General features: G+C 40.0%; 1 protein-coding gene across 3 annotated transcripts in view; it reads left to right on the plus strand.

Moving 5' to 3' along the window:
• The window catches only part of LOC100745555 (protein lozenge), a 38,467-nt gene extending 17,543 nt beyond the window's left edge, over window positions 1-20,924 (plus strand). For all 3 annotated transcript variants that reach the window (XM_024371520.2, XM_033323967.1, XM_003493947.4), the window contains 2 exons: window positions 18,627-18,797; window positions 20,004-20,924. In XM_024371520.2, coding sequence (XP_024227288.1) covers window positions 18,627-18,797; window positions 20,004-20,473 — 641 coding nt within the window. In that variant the 3' untranslated portion in view covers window positions 20,474-20,924. The remainder of the gene's footprint in view (window positions 1-18,626; window positions 18,798-20,003) is intronic.
• Window positions 20,925-22,919: the final 1,995 nt, after the last annotated feature.

Raw genomic sequence — 22,919 nt, forward strand, 5'->3', positions numbered from 1 at the left:
TCAAGAGGGGGGGGGGGGGAGTCTGCCGTTTCGCGAGGTAATAGTTTCATACCTCGTTCCGGCTCTGCACCCTCTAATTCAACGTAATAACGACCTGTTCAACCTGCCGTTTCCATCTCTTCTCTCGCTGATCTCCGCCACGATTCACCGTTGGATCTCTCTACCACGAGGCAAAAGTGTCCTGTCCTCGCATTGTTACATTCTCGTTGTGCTCAGTAAACAGATTTATCCACCGTTTGATTCGTTTTTCCTCATCATTCATCATGAATCATAGTCTCTGGGTGGAAAAAATTCTCGAAAATTTCTGGAAATGGTTTAAATTGATCTGACAAGGTTAAGCGGTAACTTTTTAAGAAATATTTCGAGGCCAGTGAAGGTATCGAAAGAGTCGATAATTCAAGATGCAAAAAGGCGGGAAACTCGGCAGCCAGTTTATTTCTGCATGGCTCGTCTCGCATCAGCGGTCTCGACCTGATCAAAGTTAAGTAGACGCGCCCCTAGCTGGCAAGACCTCTTTGAAGCTACGTTGCGGTTTCTCTTTGCCCTAATCTCCTCCTCCTCTTCGACCTCCGCTACCTTCTCCGTCGATCGTGCTACCTTCCGGGCCAACTTTACTGCACCCGTGTCACCTTCCTGGATCGGCCACCATTGTAATTACCTCATCTGGGGAAGCCAACTTTCCCTCGCCATTCTTCTTTGGTTCATGCAAGACAGTGGTTTACATCTTTTCTTTAACCCACTGTTTGTGACCAAACCGTGTTATAACTGTGTGTTATATGAAGATTACAGGGGAAGTACAGGATAGGTCGCACTTCCTATCTTTCGCAGGGAAACAGTTTTGAGATTTAGCACTTTGTCAATTAATATCATATTATCGGACTTGTTTCTGTGTTTAGTTCTGGCACGAAACATGTATTTTTTTATCCTCTTAATAATTTTACAAATTTTACTCGTAATATCAAGACTACCGAATCTGACTACAAAAATTTGATACAATTAAAGAAACTCTTCGAAAAAGAACCCTTTGTTGAAAAATAAGAGTATGTGCTACGACTTCTTTTGCCAATGCTTTACAAGCAATAAAATCACGAAAAAGTTACTTTGGCGACCTCAAAAGGTTTGGAAGATAGTACATTTTTCGAGTCACGATTGGGTTCGTTCGCCCGTAATGTAACTATTTATACGCCTATCACATGAATGGAAATCTCAGGCGAAATGCTTGCTTTAGCAGTCGCTCATTCATCTCTCCTCTCTTGCTCTTCTCTTTCTTCACGCCTAATGAGCAGATGCAAGGGCCGGCACACGTACGAATGAGCTCAGAGTGCGAAATGAGCGTCGGTGGATGCAATTTTCTTCCTCCTCCTCATCGTCTCCTCCCATCGTAGCCGAGTCTCTCTGTTCTTCGGTGTTTTCGAGGCAGGCCACCGATTCAGTGATCCCCACTGAATTTACAGTCCGTACAACCTACAAGACAGGCCCGTGCACTCACGTACGACTCACGTGCACGTCTGCGTAATACCAGGGATCGATCGAGAAGCGATCGATCGATCGAGAGCTGGATCCATGTTGTTTTTGCCGTTCGCTGCTGGCACGAACTCCTCCTTTTGTTTCGGGCTCGGTTCGCTTGCGATGCCAGACGTTGTTGAATCGAACCTCTATTCCTCCCTCTTGCTCCCCATCTTCTTCGTAATCTTCTTCTTCTTCGCCATTTCGTCTCTCTTTCTGCACCGCCACCGGTCTCTCCTTCACGTGATTGCTCTCTAAATCTCACCTACATGATCACTGTCGATCGTGACTCGGCCAGCTACGTTTACGGACTATGAATCAAACTGCCGTGCCTGACTAGACGAGGAAATTTTCAACGCTATTGGTAGACTGCGTGTATTTATGCAAATTTAGTTTTTTAAGCAGTTAAAGAGCCAGGGCCTAGGGAAAGATTCGTCCCATCCACTGAATATTATAACGAGGATAGCACTTTGGATATTTCGCATACTTTTGCAAGTATTATGCGCGTTCCATCCATGTTTGCGCATTTAAACTTTCTATAAATCAAAACACGCATTCTAGCTATTAGGTTAGATGAAATTTCTGTATTTGTTTTCGGCAAACGAGTAACGTGGTAATACATACTTTCTACTGTATGAAGTATCACAACGAGATGCAAACTATTTGTGGCTAAGAAGATTGTGGCTATTAGGATGGCACAAGGACAAGAGACATGTATCGCTGTCTACAAATATTGGAACACCTGTTAGTTTCATAGAAAATATGATAATTCATATGAATTACCATAGATTACCACCACAGAGAAGCGATTAATCGGTGAAATTTTTGTATGCAAGGTAACGATTAAAAGTATAGAGAAAAAGTTTTCGGCGATTGTTTGCAAGGATTGTAGAAAAAGAGGGATTAACAATAGTATATTGACGACTATAGTAATTCGATTGGAACTTCATTGACAAGATTTTAGATAAATTAAGTAGGTAATCGAAACGAATGGAATCATTTATGTTTTTACCACTAAAATCAGGGCAGTTGTTTCTCATCACAGTGTTAATTAAATTCCAGAATATAACACATACGATATGGGCATAAAAATTTCCTATGACAAGTATTGGAATACTTTCATGAGCCAGTGTTCCAATCAGAGTAGCATTCCGCTCGCCAACCTTCTTTCCAATCTCGAACACAGTACACGTTTCTATTCGTCATAAACGCACCAGAAACAAGCTCATACAGCAACAATCTTGGCTAGAAGGTTTCTGCAGGTGAAGAAAAAAGGGAAGCGAGCGTTATTCCTGTCTCTTATAATATAACCGTGTCCGTTTCTCGTCTTCTTCCCTGGAGTCTCATCTCGAGTCGTGATCGGGGTAATAAGGCTCTGCCAGTGGCAAGCGGGCCGAGTACCTGAAGAGCTGGTGCAGAGAATCGAAGGAAGAAGGTTGCAAGTCCTCTTGCCTGTTGGTCGAAACGAGAGGGGCGAGAAGAGAAAATAAAGAGGACAGGAGAGACAAAGATGCTGTTGACGTAGTAGGGGTAAGGATGCTGATTATGGGGTGTCAAACAATCACGCTGATTGTATATTCTCCGCTCACTTCTTCTGTCTGCCTCGACGTTTACTCGTAGTCGCAACCCGAAAGCGGTGGATCTGTCTCGCTTGCTCGCTCGGCTGCTTTCTTCGAGACGTCGCGTCGTAGAAAACGTAGAAACGGGCAACAGCAAGGAATTACGTTAAATTATGTTAGACAATGTCTTCTACCGTTTAGTGTCGAAACTAGTCGAGATTCTTTTGAGGCAAGATGCATAAAAAAGGAGAGGAACAGTTTGTCGTCGCATCAAGTTATTTCACGAGTGTGCTTCTTAAAGATTAAAGTGATCCACTTTTTGCAAATTTCTTAACTTTACGATACGATAGATAATTAACTTTCGGATCTTTATTTCATTCGATGACTAGACAGAAGAGTTTCAGAATGAAATGATTGGAAAAAATGGTTAGAGTAATCTGATAGATTGCAACATATTGAAAATATGTAGGTGAAAAATCTACGATATTCTGCAAGGGGCAAATAACATTGGTTTAGTTATTACGTTGATTTAACATAATTGATTCAGCCCTCGCGATTAATGCCAATAATATTTCCTAAATATTCCATAAGGTGACAGAAACGTGTATTTAAATTACTCAAGATTAGATGCAGAGATATTTTCGCTGTAGAATTTATCAGGCAGGAAACGTCACTCGCGATATTTTACATTTGTGATCTCTATTTGACTCAAAAACGCAATTCATACCCGGAAACTTCGATTATAAAGATCGCATAAATATATTTGTGTATCTATTTACCGGTAATTGGATAGAAAAGTTGAAGAAGCGAAGGGGGAACGAAGGAGGCAAAGATTTTCGAATCTCGCGATTCCCACGTGCCTCCACTCGTGGCAGAGAACACGGCTACCTCTCTGCTCGTTTCTCTGCCTTTTTCTCCACCTACTGATGATTGTCGTGTTTCTTACTCGTGAACGAAGATTTTGTCCGACGGGGCTTAATGGAAGGCTAGTGCGTGCTTGTACGGAATCATTATTCTTCCTTGGGATGGTTGGGAATTTTAGTTAAACGGTACTCTGCTGCTATAATAAGATAGAGAGAAAGAGAAGGAAGAGAGGCCTTTGTCGTTTAATGTCAAGCTGCGGCCGGATTCGCATAGAATTTCATCTGGAAAGTCAGTTGCCATTCTCTCGAACGCGGTACTTCTTTTTAATTCTCGCGGCTGGTATCACGTGTGGTTGATTAAATTTCTTCGTCACGTCGGCGCCTTCGAAGCGTCTGAGGTCTGCACGGGGAAAGGGTTACCTTTCTTAAAGGGGTGCGAGGCAGAGAAGTTGCCAGGCAATTAGGAAAGTGTCACACACACTCCTTTCGCGAGTCTCCCTCGCAACACGCCAACCCCTATCATGCTCTATCAGCAGGTTATTAACGTACAAGCTTAAACTTGCCGCGGGAACTCTAAAGGATCCGTGACACATTAGGAAACGTGCAATCAACACCCTCTTTAAGTACATCATTAACTATGAAAGTCGGCTTGCTCTTATTTTCACAATGATTCGAGAAAATATCGACGTCTTGGGTCTTATTTCTTAGAAAATATGTTTCCTGGTATATACAAATTTCTGGAGATTTTAATGCATCAAGCATTCTTGGCTTCAGTTTTCTAGCTTTTTAGAGACGAATTTTTCTTTCAACATTAATATAATCCCTTTTACGTATTGTGCACAGACATTCGTAAAGTTAAGATCTTTTTAGCTGTAATTAATATTGGAATACGTCGATGTATCGTTGCAGACTGTGAACTGCAGAATGTGAAATGTGGTTCGTTGGAGGTACTGGGTTCTGGGTTCCATTAGGTGAATTGCGTGAGAAAAATTATAGTAACCCAATAATCTTCTACAAGTTACTTTGGCACATATCGTACCATTAGCCTCGTAAGAGTTGAAAAAGTTCCTTCGTATACTTTGCACATATTTGTGGGAATTTTAACGCTCCTTTCGCTTACTATAAGTCAGGACGCGTGTAAGTAAGGAAACTTGGTCGCAAACGAGGCTTCGATGCTCACCGAAATGACGAACGCGACCGCAGAACTTAATTAAACTCGTAAATCCGTCGCCACCGTCGTCCCAGACAGCCACGACCGTTGTTGCGCCTTGCTACTTATTTCCCTGCTCGCAGTCGACCAATCACTAAACTCTATTTTGAATTCATGCAAACGCACCCTTCGTACGTTGCAACAGGACATCACACTTCCTGAATGGAATCTTCCCTTTCGTTAAGAAAAAATGATCCGTAGAATGAAAAGTTTCAACGAGTCTCTATTCCAAGTATCAAACAGCTTTAGGAAAGATTCAAGTACTTTTCGGTTTTCAGTGTCTCACAAAAGCTATTTCAACACTTAGCGTAGAAAACTTTGTATTACATATGAAACGTATGAAAGAGTTTAACTTGAAACCTGAAACTGGAACCTGAAAATGTGTACAGGTTACAAGACATTCACTGCAAACATACGGTTAGTAAAGAATTAGCATATAATACGAATACTGCTCTTAAACGCAGTATTATTATTATTATTGCTAAGGATGAATATGTGGCTCGTTAATACAGCGAATACTTGTCGAATACTTGTTCAAATACTTCAGCGATCTTTACAAAGTATGTGCTTGCGATAAGTATCTTAAAACCTCTACGTACATCTTCGAATTGGTTTCAAATTTTACCGATACACAGCCATAGTAGTCGTGCCTCATTACAGTGCTAATGAAATTTTTTAATGTTTCATGTAATACACGTAATATATGTTCATAAGAGCTTCCTATAAGTGTTGATATACTTTTGCGAGCCATTATAAGTACATTCAGGATCATGGAAGGAGAACTGGACGAGATCCTCGGCTTCCGCAAAATGGAATTTCAGAAATCCCTGGGCTGCGGTGCTCGGTGAACTTTATCGCCTGTCGGTTTATCGCGTATCCTGGTGACACGACATCCTTCGTGTCCGTCCAATCAGGCGCGCACTTGGCGGACGACTCAAGGAAACCGGTGGTGACCGCTAGGCCAAGACCGCGATAATAACCGGGACGAATGGAACGTTTCGTTTCCATGTATTCCCCCTTTCAAATGCTCAGGATCCAACCGAGGTGCTTTCCGGAGATAGCCGGAAGTAGGTTCCTCGTTGCCTCGTGATTCGATCGTGTTTGATCGCTCCATCCAGCAGATAAACATCCAGTAGACGACAAGCTGACTCAAATAAGCGATAGAGCGTAATCACTTTTTATTATTTGGTGTCTCTATTTTGTCTTTATTATCTAAGATCCTTGTTGTTCAAGATCGGAAGATCGCGTTTTCTATTTTTCTTTTTTTTTTCTTGTTCTTTGTTAGAGAGAGTTGTTACAATTTATTTGATTGTTGAGAGAGAGAGAGAGAGAGAGAGAGAGAGAGAGAGAGAGAGAGTTGAGAATCTAGGATGAGATAGACGAGTTTTGGCACGAGGGCTACTCTTGGGAGGAGGGTGGATTGAATCGAACCCTTCGCCCCGAACGCATCCACGCTTTTCCCACGACGCTCTCCGCTCGTTCGACGTACACTGTCCCCGGCTGCTTACCACTGAAAAATTCGTTTGTGGGTATTTTAAGAATATAGCTGATTTCTAGAGACATTTAGTGAAAATGGAATTTTTATAAAAGAAGAAATATCAGAAAATATACGGATATTACGTATGAATATAGATATATACGAAATATGAGAAGAATTTGTGTTTCGCAGCTCAAGAAAATTCAGCTCTGGAAGGCTCAAGTTTTACAGCAAAATTATTGCCGCATCGTTTTAATCCACTGTTAAACTATTAAATCGATAGAAAAGATAGCTTCCAAGAAATAATATTCTCTAAATAACGACACGCTTTGCAAACGAATTGCGAAAGTCAGCGTGGATAAAAATTTCTGAAGTGGATCGATTGGCTGGCTGATGGATGAACTGGCCGAAAATCGAGGCGTCCGGCAATCATCAGGATACTCGTTCGAATCGATCTGAGAGATGATCGAGGGACAATCTCGAGCAAATCGATCGAGGTCGATCCGCCGGCTCGAAACGTAGAAAGAATTGAGCCGGACGAGCGAAGCGAGAAAGCAGTTCACGATCCAGAGGATCCCGCTTCCCGAGATCGTCATCCTACCGAAACATCGGAGCAAAAACTCTCGAAAATCTTGGATATAAAAAGACGGCTAGGCTTGTTGCAATAATAAGCGCTTAGTCGACTGAAGAAACGGAAAACTGCACTTCCGACCACGTTCATCTCGCGTTTTACCATTAACAGTCATTTATTTGGAACAGTTTCTTTCATCATGAGATAAAAAGCATCGTGACTGCTCCAGGATTATCTCATTGAATCGAGTGTTTCGATTGTTTTTTGAGGAATTCTTGGTGCATCGCGTCCTAGAAGGAAATTGCAAATTTTCACACGCTGCACTTTTACAACTGTTATTTGTTTTGATATCGAGTTTTTTTAAGTACAGAAGTTTGAGCGCTCGAGACATTATTTTTAAAATACACCCCAGAATTTATGACTATATATATATCTTTTGAGGCATTCGATATTAATTATACATTTACAATAAAATTGAGCAATTGGCAAAAGGTAGAGTTGAATAGTTTGATTTTCATATTTCACGCGTTACTTTCTAAATATTAGATAATATTAAATAGGAAAAAAAGATAATCAACATAATAATATACCGATTTTCCTCAGTTTCTGTTCTGCTTTCCAAACCACTCTCAGATTTTTCATTAATCGATGTTGCAGTAATCGATGTTCCAACAGTTAATATTCTATTGTATATTTATTTTGATAAATCTAAAAATAACAAAACATTAGAAACAGAGGAGTGTCAGTGCTTAAAAAGGGAAGAGCAGTACAGTACAGTACAGTAAGAGATCAGATGCTCGCACGAAGCAGAAGCTTCTATTTAATAATGAGTTCCTCGCCTCATTCTCCATTCGTCTCGCGCTCCTCCCCGTTACTTGGCCAAACCGTAAATGATGTTGGCTTCTGCAAAAGGATTTAAAGGTCCCACCACGTTTCTCGTAATGTCCTGCCGTTCGCAGAAATCCTCACAACGAATTACCATACTATTTCCCAACCGGTCGCAGCTGTTTGGTATTCATTCTTGATTCTAATCACGACCTTGCCATCAAGTCTTTGATTCTGATCATTTTAAATAAAATGAAATTATATATATGTCATTATATATATGTTATTTAAAAAATTTATGATTTTATTACGCGAAAACATAGCTAAGAAAATTGTTTCGTTATGATTTTAACAAGATGATTCCTTTCTTCTTCTTGATGTTCTTGTTAGATCTCGTTGAAATCCAACCGCTTTTGTGACTAAGTCTCCGCTCTAAGACCACCCACGATACTTTCAAGACCGACTTTACATAGTCGACGCGATTTCGAAGCCCGGAAATTCCAGGGATGCTAATGTTGCCATTAATCTCGGTGACTTGCCCGACTCTCATGCAAAAATCTTAATCTCGCAGGGTCATCGCTAACAAACGCATATTTACGTTTGTTAACTTACAATAAAGCTTAGCAAGCGTATAAAATGGAGAAATGGTTAGTTGTAAATTCAACCAATTACGTTACGGAAGGTTTTATAATATGGGACATACCATGCTATCTGTGTAGAATGGGTTTCAAATTTTTCAAGTAATGTTATATTAAATTATAGAATTCTTAAGTTTATTAAATAGATTTACCGTACATATATAGAGTATAATGTCTAATATACTTTGTATTCACACGATTAAATAATTATTCGATTCGTTTATTTTTTAAATATGAAAAAGTACAGAATGTCCTGTATTTTGTAGGCATAAAACAAAGTTTTTCAAGTATCACGTTACTCAAACATGCCATTTTGTTTTATATTCCTCTTTCCACGAAGCTTTTCAACCAGAATCTAAATGAAATTAATTTGTCATCATACCTGCGACAATTCGAAAAATAAAACACGACGTTACGAGAAAAGCAAAGAGACGTATTTATAGAGAGAATTGAAAAGTGAAACGAATTTGAAGGAAAGAGGAAGGGAAAGAAAAGCACGAGATGAACCACCGAGATGGTGAACGGAAGTACCGGTAAAGTAGACGAATTAGGATCGAAAGGAAGCCCATACTGGCCAGCCTTCTTTTCGTTACACAAAATTCCTGTACTCGTAACATCTCAGGTACATTGGCTGGATCGTGTCCGGAGAGAGAAGGAGAGCAAGCAGAGGAGAAAAAAATAGGAGAAGGAGAAGACTAAGCAAGGCAAGAATAAGTCGAGGGAGAAGAAGAGGAAGAAGAGGTGGAGGCAGTTACGTGATCCACGCTCGAGAGGGCACGGATCTTCGTCCCGATCTCGAAAGATCCTCTCATTTTACCTGCAGACGATTTTGGTCGTCTATCAGTTCTCCGTCTTTTCTTCGTTTTTCCTCTCCTTCGTTAGATGTCGAACAATACGGGGCCAAATTGAATTACGCCGGCGGGCGTGAACTGTAACATCAGGGTGAGGATTCTTTAACGCGATCGAACCATACAGTCTTCGCCGCAAGGAACCTCCTGGCCATGAATTTTATTCATTTTCTTCGATACACAAGTATGTATGTACTTACATTGAGAGCAAAATCCATTAAGCCACGCTTTTTCTGAACAACGGTTTATATAGCATTAATTCATTCCAATAAAGCGTATCATAAAGCGGCGAAGGCGGGTCAATTCTGACTCGTGCAGTTTATTACATTTTAGGTTACCATACACGTTACTTAACGTATTAGCTCCATATCTTTAGCTCCTACATTACTTACCGCACGTTATTTTTTCTCAAATATTTCTGAGGGTTTCATGGTACTCTTTCGATTTATATTAAAAGATCTGTATGATTCTATCGTCAATGGTACAGTATTTCCTTTCAGATTATTCAGCGTTGGCTTCGTCCACTTTTCAATCTCAATGTCTCATATATAAGGTGATCTATTTGAAGTTTTGCATGCAATTATCTCCCGAACTACTCGTTATTCCAGTAACACTTCTCGCACGAAGAACATCCTATAACAGTCAGAAATCTCATCTATGTGGTCGTACCTCTCAGATTTCAACGTATCCTTTGTATCTTTAAATGAATCTATCTGTTATCATTTAGCCGATTCTACGATGAATTCATCGACTTGTAACATGTTCGGCGTCTCGAACAAAAACATTAATCTTAATGTAATAATAATTATCTCGGCAAAGAACGAAATAGCGTAGAAACGAGTTCAGCAAACTATCGATCGGAAATCCAGCACGGGCGTCGATTGATGTTTAACAAAGCTGGAAAACAGTTTTCTAATAGCGTCGTTGGTTCCTGAAAAAGCGTATTCGAAGACAGACGATTCGTTTGAGCTCGCCACGACAAATGGTAACTAAGTGAAGTATCGGAGATGTATAGAGGAGTCTTTACCTCGACCTGCTTTTTTTCCAGTCGAATCTTAATTGAACGCCAATCAACCATCCGATCGACCCGTGATCAATTGATTACCACCGATCGACGACGCTTTCGTTGAAATCTCGCGATCTCGCGTTCCCTTCGTAGCTTGCAGCAACATAAAAGGTAGATACTTTCTTGTTCCTTAAGGTAAATCTGTTTATTTTGCGCAAAAATGTAATATATGTGATGGAGATTTGGAAGGCTCCTTTCGGTTCTTCATGCGGCCAAATTGAATGGTGGCTCGAACCCGCAAAGTATTCTGCTTGCACGCGAACATCTTCTTTGAAATTCTTCAAGGTAATTGACGACTCTTATATTTTTGTGTCGTACAGGCCTTCGATATAACGTCGAACTAAAAATAATCTTGATTATTCAGAGTGTCTCAGGGTTTAACAATCAAAATCTATGGTTCCATAGTCAAAGAGGATATATTCTACATAGTAATTCAATAATATATTACGTGTCTTGTATGAAACTTTTGAAAATTTTATTTACTTTGTTGCAAGAGTAAAATTTGAAACCAGTTCGAAACTAAAATACATAAAAGTTTTAAAATATTTCATAAAACATTAATACGTATATAACATACCTAGCTGAGTGAAACATATACTTGGTGTTAGTAGCGACACCAATGAATATTATGGATTATTAATGAAATGAATTATCGTTTAAATACTTTATCGATCTCTGTCAAACTTTCACAAGATTTTCAATTATTATCAAATATCGATGCAATCATAATAGTCGCGTTGCACCGTAATGCGAAAGAAATTTCAGAAAGTTTTGCTTTCTTTCTCCGCGCTCGTAAAAGTTTTAGCATACATAGTGCATATACCCATAAAACACTTTGAGAAAACAAGACGCAAATTACTTTATTTGGCGTTTAACATACAACTATAACGCGAGAAATAAAGCATCGACGCGAAGATCCAAAGAGGATGAGAAGAAGAAGAAGCTAGGAAATTCGCGTGTCTACCGATGCTAATCGGTCGAAATGGAGTACGGGGCCCGTGAATTTCCGGGCACGCCGGTGATGGGGCCTCTCCATTCATGCTCTTCATTCACCCTCGAAATTACGAGGCGCGTGTGGAAGAGGCTCGAATGAAAGTTGCGAAAGGCGTCTCCTGAAAGGCGACGGGACAAAGGGGAAAAACAGAAGGAGCGGCTGCGGAACGAAGAAAAAAGAGAAAAGGTGGAACAGAGTCCCGAGATCTTTTTCTCCGCAGTCGAACGCGCCGGAGACTCCTTGTGCCGCTATTGTTCGTTTTCAGGAGCAAATTGCGGCGATGCGTGCGTGCAAAACTCGCCTCTTCTGCGGCCGACGCCCTGTTAAACAGATTTTCTTCTTTCAGAACGATTGGAGGAGATGAATGGAGAGATGAATGGAAAATAACGAAGAACGGAGAGTACAGCGCGAAAACGCAAGCAGGATGAACGAAATTAGCAGTGGATGGGCATTGAAACCGTCGTCGAAAGCCGCCTACTTTTGAGAGATTGACGAACCGTGGATGGTCCTTCTGCAAATTGCCGGCAACTTCGCCATTCGTCTCGCGTTTCTTCCAGATTCGTTGTTACTTTCTCACGTTTCGTGTGTTGCAACTTCAATCGTCGTACATCGTGTGGGAATAATACCGAATATCGTTGTATCAATCGTGGATTCGTTATCCTTTTTTGCGGAACTTTCGGATTTCTACGCGTTTAAAGGATATTTAGAGATACAACGATACGCATCTAGGAATACACAGTAATACTCTTTTCGATAGAATTTTCTAAAAATTCTCTCTCCAAGTCAACAATCTTCACGTGGTAAAACGAGGACTCTTCTTACACGTCATCTAAGACTGATCAGTCTGTATCCATTTTATCAGCTTTCTTTTCTATTGTATCCAAAGATTGAATCTAATCTCGCTTCGCACAAATTGATCGATGCGAGTCACTAATTTAACACGGTTTTCGATACTTCACTTTCAAGCAACATTTGGAACGAACAGCGTGAATTTCGTGAAATAAGTCGATTTTTACGTAGTAAATCTAGAAAAAAGTCATTGAGGTACATCGCATCATGCAGGACACACATACGATATATTATATCGATCTCTAGTTCTAAATTTGAAATTCTTGATTCTTTTTTATAATAGATCGTGACACAAGACTATAGGCTGCATACATCGATCTGTAGTTCCGATTCTAAGTTGTAAGGTTAGAAGATTAGGAGAGGAATGGAAAGAATGATTTTCCTCGTAGATTATTAAGTTAGCAAGGACGTCAAATAACGATCGTGCTGGTAGTCGGTTGCTCGCGATCCCGAAGTCATCGAGGGGAAACACTATCCTCGGGACAGGATACTCGGTGTATAAGAAGAAATCGCTGATGGTAAGCGATACGCAAGGCAACAAGAGTTTCCTGGCCGCTCGTATGCGTAAGACTTCTCTCTCTCCTCTATGGACGTTATGCAGGGTTTACCAGTGTACACGCGGCCTCTTGATATGTGTCATACACATACGGTTAGCGTGTGTCGACATTCGTGTCGAGCAGGAATATCGAGACGACGCAATATCGACTTACGTTACACGACCAAACGAGCATCTATCTCGGTGGGAAACGAAGCCCCACGGCTTCGTCTGTTCGACGTTGTTCGTAACGTTCGTCCTCTTTTCGATTCCGAAACTTCTTCTTACAATGTGTCCACTGACTAAAGAATTCCAAGTTCTGACAAGGCAGCATTTATTTCCACTTGCAAGTTCTGGTATGAAAATATTTCCTGTTCGACCCCAAACCTTCTTTTCTACGCTGGCTAAAAACTCCCAGACTCCAGCAAGTTCGTATCTATTTGCAATTTAAAATTCCGCTTTCAAAATGTTCCATGTTCTAAATACGTTCGAAGCTTAAGTATTTTCAGGCTAAGACGTGGACGTTCATACTTCTGCACTTTGGTACTAGAGAGTTCGCTTGGTTGAAATTCTTGGCTCAGGCCAAAGGTTAGGGTGCACAAAGCAGCAGCCTAAAACGTGTCAAGGACAATTTCCTTGGATATTTTGTCTCCTGTCTCTGGTATTCTAGACTTTGAAACTCCAAAAGTGTCCCAACTTCTCTGGGAGGGTAAGGTAGAGTTATTCGAGTCAGCGAGGAGAAATTATATAAGAACTGATAAAGAAACGAACGATATAATTTTAGCAGCTTTTTAATTATAATCTCGTAGTGTCTTCAACGATGCTAGAGAGATTCAAATTACCGACGGTCGCTGTAAAAGCTATCTTAGGACGTAGCGTACCATTAGTCTAGAAATGGTTCAGATATTGGAGATTAGGCGATTAAAATAACCCTTACCATATCCTACTCTATGCAGCTTGTTAGTTACCAACAATGGAAACGATCCAAAGTATCTACTATCGTGTTGCCACTTTCTTTGTGGAATAGATGATCGGCAGACCACTCGATCGTTGAAAGAAGAAGAAGAAGAAGATGAAGCCGATCGAAGGAACGGGCTAGCGGTAGCATGAAGCTCGGTGTGGGGTGGAGAGTTAGGTGGGAGAGAAACCGAGAAACGACGAAATGACGGCGGTCGATGGACGGTTCGTTAAGTAGATGGCTGGTCGAGAGACTAAGCACCAAAACCACCTCACTGTGGTTTCACACCCGCAGAGCTACGGACAGAGATCCAGGGAAGGAGGAAGAGAGACACAAAGAGAAGGAAGTAGTAAACAACTCGGAGTTCCTTTGGTCAGGACTCGTGCGTTCCTTTGGTCAGGATCAACGCCGATGTTACACCTTATGATTTCTTCAAAGAGTCGTCTGCTTGTCGATCGAGCGCGGTGACCAACCCTGTAACGATATCGAGATCACCGATAAATGGAAATGGTCTATGGGAAAGTTCGATCCGCAAAGTTGTCCTTACTCAACATTGCAAATCTCTAGTGTCTGCGGTTGAAACGATGGAACTATGAAATCCCGAGTGTCGAGAATAACGCGATTTCATCTCATACCAATGATCTGTCTTCGCTTCTTAATCTCTTATTCGTTGATCTACTTGATCTTGGAGAGGATGTTTCGGTGTACAACTGTATTTTTAGAAACAATGCAATTCGCTCGGGAACAGGAGCGAATAGGGAATGATGTTTCCAATGAAATGAATATTTCATTCGATGTTATGCTTGAAGAGGTTTTCAGACAACTTTGTTCTTTGTTCCTCTGATTTATGAAAACCTTCTCTTTGACGATTAATTTTATCTGCCAAGGTGGTTCAGTGTATGACTCAATTCTTGCAGGAGACCGACAATGTTGTGAATAAAAGTGAATACAAGACGATTGGATATCACAGTTGATGTCTTTCTTGATCGAATCTCGAGACAAGTTCGATCTCCTTCTTTCCTTTTTTCCGTAATTCATAGAAACTGTTCATTTAGCGATTAATGGTACCGTGGTTCAGTGTGTAAATGAAATTTTTTCAAGAGATCGACAATGTGTGAATAAGGATGAGTAGAGAATGATCAAATATCCACCTGATATCTTCCTTGGTCGGATCTCAAGGCAAGTTCGATCTCCTCTTTTTCATGATTCATAGAACTAGCCTGTTCCCTGAAGAGGCTCGAAATGGACTATTATCCAACAGATGGTCGACCCATGCTGGTGTGCTTTGTTTTGTTACCGTTGTTCCGGTAATTGCGGCAAATACACGGCCATTTTCGGTAATCACCCGCACGCCCCCATCCCCACGGTGCGCGGTCCCTTTTGAGAATTCCGAAACGACCTCGACCTTCTCTGGTCGGTAGGCGTAACGACAGTTTTGCTAGCGGATCTTCCACCCGCGACCTCGACCTGATCTTACGGCGTGGCGGTTCGAACGCCTTCCTCGAGAATCAAAGCGTAGCTGACAAGGAAATTCTTCGGTAAGGAAGTAGCTTAGCTTCCGAGATTTTTATAATATTTCATCAAACTCGTGTTTATCGCAATCCAGTAGAACGCTTTTTCTTTATTGGAATAAGATTATAGTCGATTCGCGATTACAATAGAACTCTGTTTGCGTAAAAGCCGTTTATCTGAACTTCATTTATCGAAGTGTATTTTTAGTTGCCAATTGTCCTCAGACAAGTTCGTAGAAATTGAATTTTGTCGCAATTGTTAAGAATATTTGGGAACACTGACACGTTCAGCTCCACTACGAAAATTCACGAATTCCAGCGTGTTAATTCTAATTCCCACGCGTTTCAAAATACGTCATATAAGTCGTATAATTTATAGACTGACAATATTCGAGTGTCGAAGCGATCAGCTCGAAAACGTGAGATTCGCTTAATCCTTCACGGAAGCCATAAACGTCGAGACTTCTCGATAAACGACACTCTAATGCAACAAAGTAAAATACAGGAAACGTTTTAAAGAGGCTGCTGCCATTGAGTTCAGCCTCGACAGGTTAAATAATTTGACTTGGAAGGCTCGCGGAGTGTAAAGGCCTGTCCGTAGGTTTACGAGGGAATTAGCAACCGTTAATTACAAAACCGCCGTCTGTTTCTTGCGCGGCCAGCAGCCCCTCATAATCCAACGCGGGACTACGAAGCGTGCAGTTCAAGTCAATGGCGAAACCCGTGATTTATCGCCTATTAAAATCGACGGTTTTCTAATCAATTCTCTCGGCGACTTCCCCGCCTTGACCCGAAAGGTTCTCCTGCTTTCCATTCGCACTGTAAAATGTAAGTTTCTCGCCTATTGTCGACCGAGTAAGACGGATCGACAATCGATCGATTTGCCGCGGGAAATCGGAGTCAAATCTCTGTAAAATTCGACTTTATTCTGCAGCTACGCGATCTGCTCGGCCGAATCAGCCGTTTTCACTCAAACAGGAAAATCTTGTGGCATATCTGTGGAATACTTAATTTCGTAAGAACTGTATTTTTTTACGTTTAGGTGAAACACAGTTTGCCAAGCTGACTGAACTGGTGAAATCTGACTCTGATTCGAAGATCTTTCCTTGTATTTACAATAATGCATAACAGGCGTGACTTCATCGTATTTTCATTTTTATTGGAAATCAGGTATAGTGGAAATTAACTATTTTCCGTTAGTTGCAAATTTGCTTAATATCTACTTTGACATATTTCTAACACTACAGTTGAATGGATATGTATATGCTTAATCTAAATTCTAAATTGCAACTTGTGACTTGTAAAATTTCGCTAATAATATTAATCCAATTGTAGGAAATGACTCTGTGAACAAAACGCTGGTTTCGAAAATTTTTGACAATATAAAATCCGGAGTTTTCGAAACTACTTTCTGGTAATAGTCCTTCTTGGAAGTGGCTGGGCGACGAACGCGCCCTTGAGAAAGCGTGTTTTGTCATCGGGCCGACGACTGTCCGCCGAGAATCATCAATGCCCGGGCTTTCCACCGAGTCTTCCCGCTAGTGAACGACTCTCATATTATAGTCATCACGTATGCACCTCTGCAAACATGAGACAAACCTGCGAACACAAGTTCCTTGAACTCTTTGATTGACTTCCTAAACGTTTCCTCGTATCGTACGCGATACAATAACGTTTTATAATCTTTTCCTTCTTTTTTTTTTTTTTTTTTTTTTTTTATAAAATAGAACGACCAATAGAAATGATCGAATCATTGAATAAATACTCGAAGGCCAACAGGAAGCAGACTATAGTGTTACAGATGTCGAATGAAAGCTGAAACGGCCAATTGAGAGGACGAATAAAAAAAAGGGGGGAGTGAAATATTGTGTGTCGATGTTGGTTCTTTTCGTGAAACTTTATTCTCGATCTCTGGAGAATACGTATTTCATAATCACAAGTCAGTCGCGTTCAGCTTCGACGGAATAATGGCGAGTAATAATTTTGCCGAATCATCGTTGACTCAGCGTGCGATATTTTCCTCTCTGTATTTCCGTAACTTTTACCGGTTGCTCGTCTCGTCATTACCGCGGAGGTAGGTACTTGGAAATTCATTGCACGTCCGACGGAAGTCGCGTACTCTGCGATAAATATTTCAAGAGATGATAATTAATATCGGATAATTACTTGGTATAAATGACGTAGACCTTGTGATTCTTACGCTGGACCTACGAAAAGTCACGTATTTTTTAAATGTCCGATTAGTACGGATAGATGTTTTTGCATTTTTTGAGAAATTTAAATTGCAAAAATGAAGATAATATGAAAAGATGTGTATCTACGTGAAATATCCAGAGTATGGAGTGTTAAATTATAAATCGAGTAGCTAAGTTCATGAGTAATATACTTGTCTTTTGTATGTTACATGAAAATGAAAAATTATCTATAATTAATCAGTAATCAGCGATGTTTCCTTCTTGAATTTTATAAAATTTCGATAGTAATAACCTCGATTGTTTTTCACAATTCAGTTCAGCAGCAAGTATATTTTAGATATTTGATATACTATTGCCTATTATTATATGTATTCTACGCATCTTTGCATTTTTAAATTTATTAAAATTGCAAGGCTGGTTATAATATTTAATGAACGAAATGAGTCTCTGCCTCTGCTTCCCAAAGTTCCAATTCTTTAGTTGCATTCATGGAAATATAAATTTGTATAAACATCCGTGACCAATTAACGTGTACTAGCAATCATTTAGACTTCCGGCATACTTCGACTCCGTGAGTCATTTCAATTAATCTGACGGAGTTACTCACTCAGAACACCGTTACCATTTTACAAACAGTGCGTAGAATCGAGTCAATCGCCTATGAGTCTTCTCCTTGGAATCCCGTCCTATGAGTTGAAAGTATCCAACGTTTGTATTCATTGTCGGTATACTGAGAAATATTATGCGAATTATTATGCGTTTATGGGAAATTTAAAGGTGCGAATATACATAGATTGCATATGTATGATACATTAAGGTATATAGAGAAATATATAACTCTCAGATATTTATACATACATAAAATGCACATAATTGGCAAAAATATATAAAATATTCAAATATAATAGATATAACAAATTTACTCTTTCAATTATTCTCATAACGATATGAATTCGAGTAAATAACCACAGTATGATTATTAAAGAATTTTTCTAATGGATTGCAATGATTTTTGTTGCAGATACGAGTACGGCTGCTGCAGAGTGGACTTACCCATCTGCAGCATCTTCTTATCCAGCTCCACCAGTAAGCAGTGGTGGCTCGTTTTCGCCGATTCCTGGAGGAGCGTTTTCGTATCCAGGGGAAGCCCTTTCTCATCATCCCACGACGGAACCGGTACCATTACCCACTGGTTAGTACCAAAATATTTCTCAATCCTTTCAGTGTATAGCACGAAAGCAAACCATCAGATATAGCGATTTTATAGTAATTTTAAATTTTATTTAAAATCGTAGGTAAAGGAACAATTGTTTTTCAAATTGTTCGTTCTAAACATTTTCATTACTTTATTACACTGTAAAAGGATTAAATACAAAACAGCGATTTGCATTCATATCTAAAGGAAAATTCTGATATTTAGCCATCTCTACGCTGTTGTGACGCAGAATATTTTCCAAGAAGGCGTTCTTCCTCTTCTGTGTGACGTAACCACTTGTTAACACCAGTAAAATACGAATAATTCGTATAATCTTGTTATTTTTGCCAGATTCTCACATACGTCGCTCATAATTGTTATCACAGCGAAATTGCTGACACCTGTTTGATCGCTCCAAACAGAACACCTTTAATCTCTTAACAAACACTTCTAGTTCTAGATATACATATACCTACACATCCGCTCATTAATACAAAGACACTCAGGTACAGGAAAACTAGATAAACCTGAAACACCATAAGGAAATTATTAAACCTCCATATTTGAAACCTTAGATCGATATGAGTAAAGAACTCACATATTCAACAAATCTCATCAATTATACTTACATAACGAATATTCATATTAATACGTTTTTGATAATATCTGGATTGCCTCTCCAACTATACCTTCTATTACATATTTCATTTTCTATTTATTATATTCTATATGTTACGTCATACATACTATACACACACTAGCTACTAAGTCAGACTTAGATTTCATACCATTTAATTCAACGAGGGTCGCGCTAAAAAATAGTAGAAGTACCAATATCTATAGTTATTAATCCATTATTTTCCTCTAAAATTGTTGCAAATAGCATTCGCAACTGTTCTCTGGATCCGTGTATCTTAAATCTTTATCTCGTGCAATACAAAATTCTAATTGATTAACTATTTCTCTAACGATCTGGATCAATTAACACGTTCAATTCGAGATCACCGGTTGTCCTGATCTACAACCAGAAACGTCTATGCTTTTTTCTCGAAATATCTGAAATATCCTCTGTATAAAAACCATTCGACTAACTTACTCGTTTCAACCACGCTTCAACCTCAGCCACAGCCTCCAAGTATCCATTCCTTCAGCAGAAACTTACATATCTAACAACAACTGCACAGTCTGTCTCAAATCTTGCAGTTCTTCCGTCAGACAGTCAACAGGACACGTACACGCCGAACTGCGTCTCCATGTATCCAAGTCACGGAACCTCGTCGACCTCGTTGCCATTGGTACCCAGCAAGACCAGCGATCCAGACATCTTCGCGGGCGGTGGGACAGGCAGCGGAAGTCCAGGTTACCACTACGGTTCCTGGACCTCTGGACCAGCTACGCCGGTCCCGGTCGCCTCACACAATTACAATCCAAACTACCAAGGCTACTATAATAATCCAAGCCAAAATTACATCAGTCCAGCGCCAATGGTCCTTTATCCACAGTTGTACAGCACGGTGAACCAGAACCAGATTCATCTGCATCTGCATGGTGATTTGAGCGAGGAACAGGTCACAATCGCTGGCAGTAATCTGACGATCAGCAGCAACAGGCTGGAGATCGGAGTTATGGGCGAAGAGAACGAGCAAAGGAACGATGTATGGAGACCTTACTGAAGGGATTTGTAAACGAGTCTGTGACTTTAAATGTTATAAATGTGATATCGATGAAACGATAATGTTTGCAATAGAGAGTTGAGAGAAGGGTCGAGCGAAGGTGTTAGGAACTTGGTGATGTAGTGGTAGTGCTCGAGGAAATGGTCGATTTTTCGCGGTCATACCAAGTGTGATTGGTATCGACGGTGACTGAGAACTGGAACACGAATGTGTAGATACGCTGTCGTCGTGAGAAAGTCTCGAGGTGTTAGGAAAGGATCTCGACTCTAAGAGCGTCTCTAACTCGATCGTTTAGAAAAAGCATCGCTGGAGGAGCGCGTAGAGGGATCAGGGCTCGATACGCGGCTGTAAATTGAGCCAGCGCGTACGTGTATCCGCAAAGTGGGAAGATAGTCATGTAACATTGTAAATACAGATATTTTCCATGAAATAAAATCTTGCCTGAACAGGTTCCTGCATGCCCCCGTTCACTAGATCCACCACGAGGAAGCTTCGTATACGTAGGAACGAATATAGACATAGCATTAGTAAAGAGTCATCGAGAACATCGACGATTTTTCGTTCGTTGTTTCTCGTTCCTGTGATTAGCAGAAAAAATGTAACAAAGGTAGGATCAACGAATTAATCTTCTTCGCAATTCGAGTAGAAAAATCTTGAAACACACATCTGCCCACAGAGGTATGTGGTTCTCCCTTTTTTCAGAGGGCACAGAGGCCACGAGTAATCCTTTTTACGGGCGCGCTGCAAGCTCTATTTAATATTTAAAGCATACTGGAAATGACGAACGAATGGATAGTTGCGGTCTACGTCACTGTTCCATCCTCTCTCCCTTTACTTCCAACCCACCCTGTTTTCCACTCTTTTTTCCATCGGTTTTACGAGCCGACTAAAAAACATCATTCCTCGTTTGTACGATTTTCTACGAAGTAAAGCAGAATATTTCAGCTCTGAATGTTCCTTGAGTTGAATTAAATATCTTCCTCGTGTAAGATGAAAATTAAGATTTAGCGATAAGATTTCTTTAAAACTGTGGTAATTGTGGATTGTGGTAAATAATCGAGTTTCGAGTCGATAATGCAAGTTTTTAGAAATTCTAAAACGAAGTTGTATTGTACAACAATTGGAAGGATTAGAAAGTTACTTGAGCGTCGAGTCCCAAGCGAGATTACTGTCTAAATGAAGAATTAATGGATTATCCAACGATTCTGCTGCCAAGCTATGCGTAGAGAACAAATAGGATGTTTTCCTGATTACAATCAGTGGATAATGACCAGGTTCGAAGGAATGCACAACCATTTTCCTCTTTCCATTGAGTTTTCCAACATTTCCTTTGTTCACTCCATTGGTTTCTATTTCGTATTTGCATTTCCACGTAAATAATTATCCCAACATTTTACAAGCTCGGACAATCGTCTCTCAATTAATTCTATTGTATTCTTTGAATCACATTTGACGCAATTATGTTTTCTTGCTTTTGTTGCATTTTCTAGGTTATGACAAAAAAATGTTCGGATGATTTTTATAAAAATTTTGTTAAAATATTGAAAATACTTTTTCTAAAGTAAAAGTGAGATTCATAAATAAAAACTCGAGGACTACAGCAGGTAAGCTATTAAAGATAATGTTTCCTTCGTTTCAAGGAACAAGATATAGAGTGACTACAAAAAGCATTCGCACACCGTTGTGTCTGTTATTGCATTTACGTACTAATTAATTAGGTCCAAGTACATTAGTGGTACTTTCGTACGACTACAAAAATTTAACACGTGCTATGAAAATGATATAGTAGAACCTAATAGAATATGTTTCATTGAAAAAAAAGGAAGTGTGCAAATACTATTTGTAGCCATTGCATAATACAAAATTCTAAATAAAAAGAATTGAAAAATTCCACGACACAGAATAATCATGGAAGGCGTAGTCTTTGGAGGAACAGAATCTATGCGTGAACTTTCACCAAAGAAACGTGACGTTCCTCTGCGTTCGTCATCTTCTTCAGAGGTTGCACGCTTTCCCGCTTCCTCTTCGCTGATGTTTACTACCTCGCCGAATGGGACAGGAATAAAAGCATGGAATAAGCCGAGGCGACCGTCGCTCATAAGCTTCCCTCTTTACGAGGATGACTTGACCGCAGACAAGACTCTCCCGCCCTTTCCTAAGCCCGTTAAAACGAACTAAAATGCACTTCGTCTCGCAGGAAATCGTCGACACCTTTGATACTTCTCGAAGTACATCCAGCTTCGAAGGGAAGGTAATCGTATGACTGTTCTTTCATCTATTAACTCAGTCGACACAAGTTTTGGAACTGGATGGAAATTACGAGTTTCTAGGGAGATTTTTATCGAAGTTTTTATGGAAGTTCACAAAGAAATTTTCCAAAATTTGTATAAGAGTTCTTCGAGTAAAGTTCTTGAACGTTTATACAAAAATTGTTCAAAATTTTAAT

The sequence above is a fragment of the Bombus impatiens genome, unplaced genomic scaffold, assembly GCF_000188095.3.
Source record: "Bombus impatiens unplaced genomic scaffold, BIMP_2.2 scf_1417, whole genome shotgun sequence".
Classification (NCBI taxonomy): Eukaryota; Metazoa; Arthropoda; class Insecta; order Hymenoptera; family Apidae; genus Bombus; species Bombus impatiens.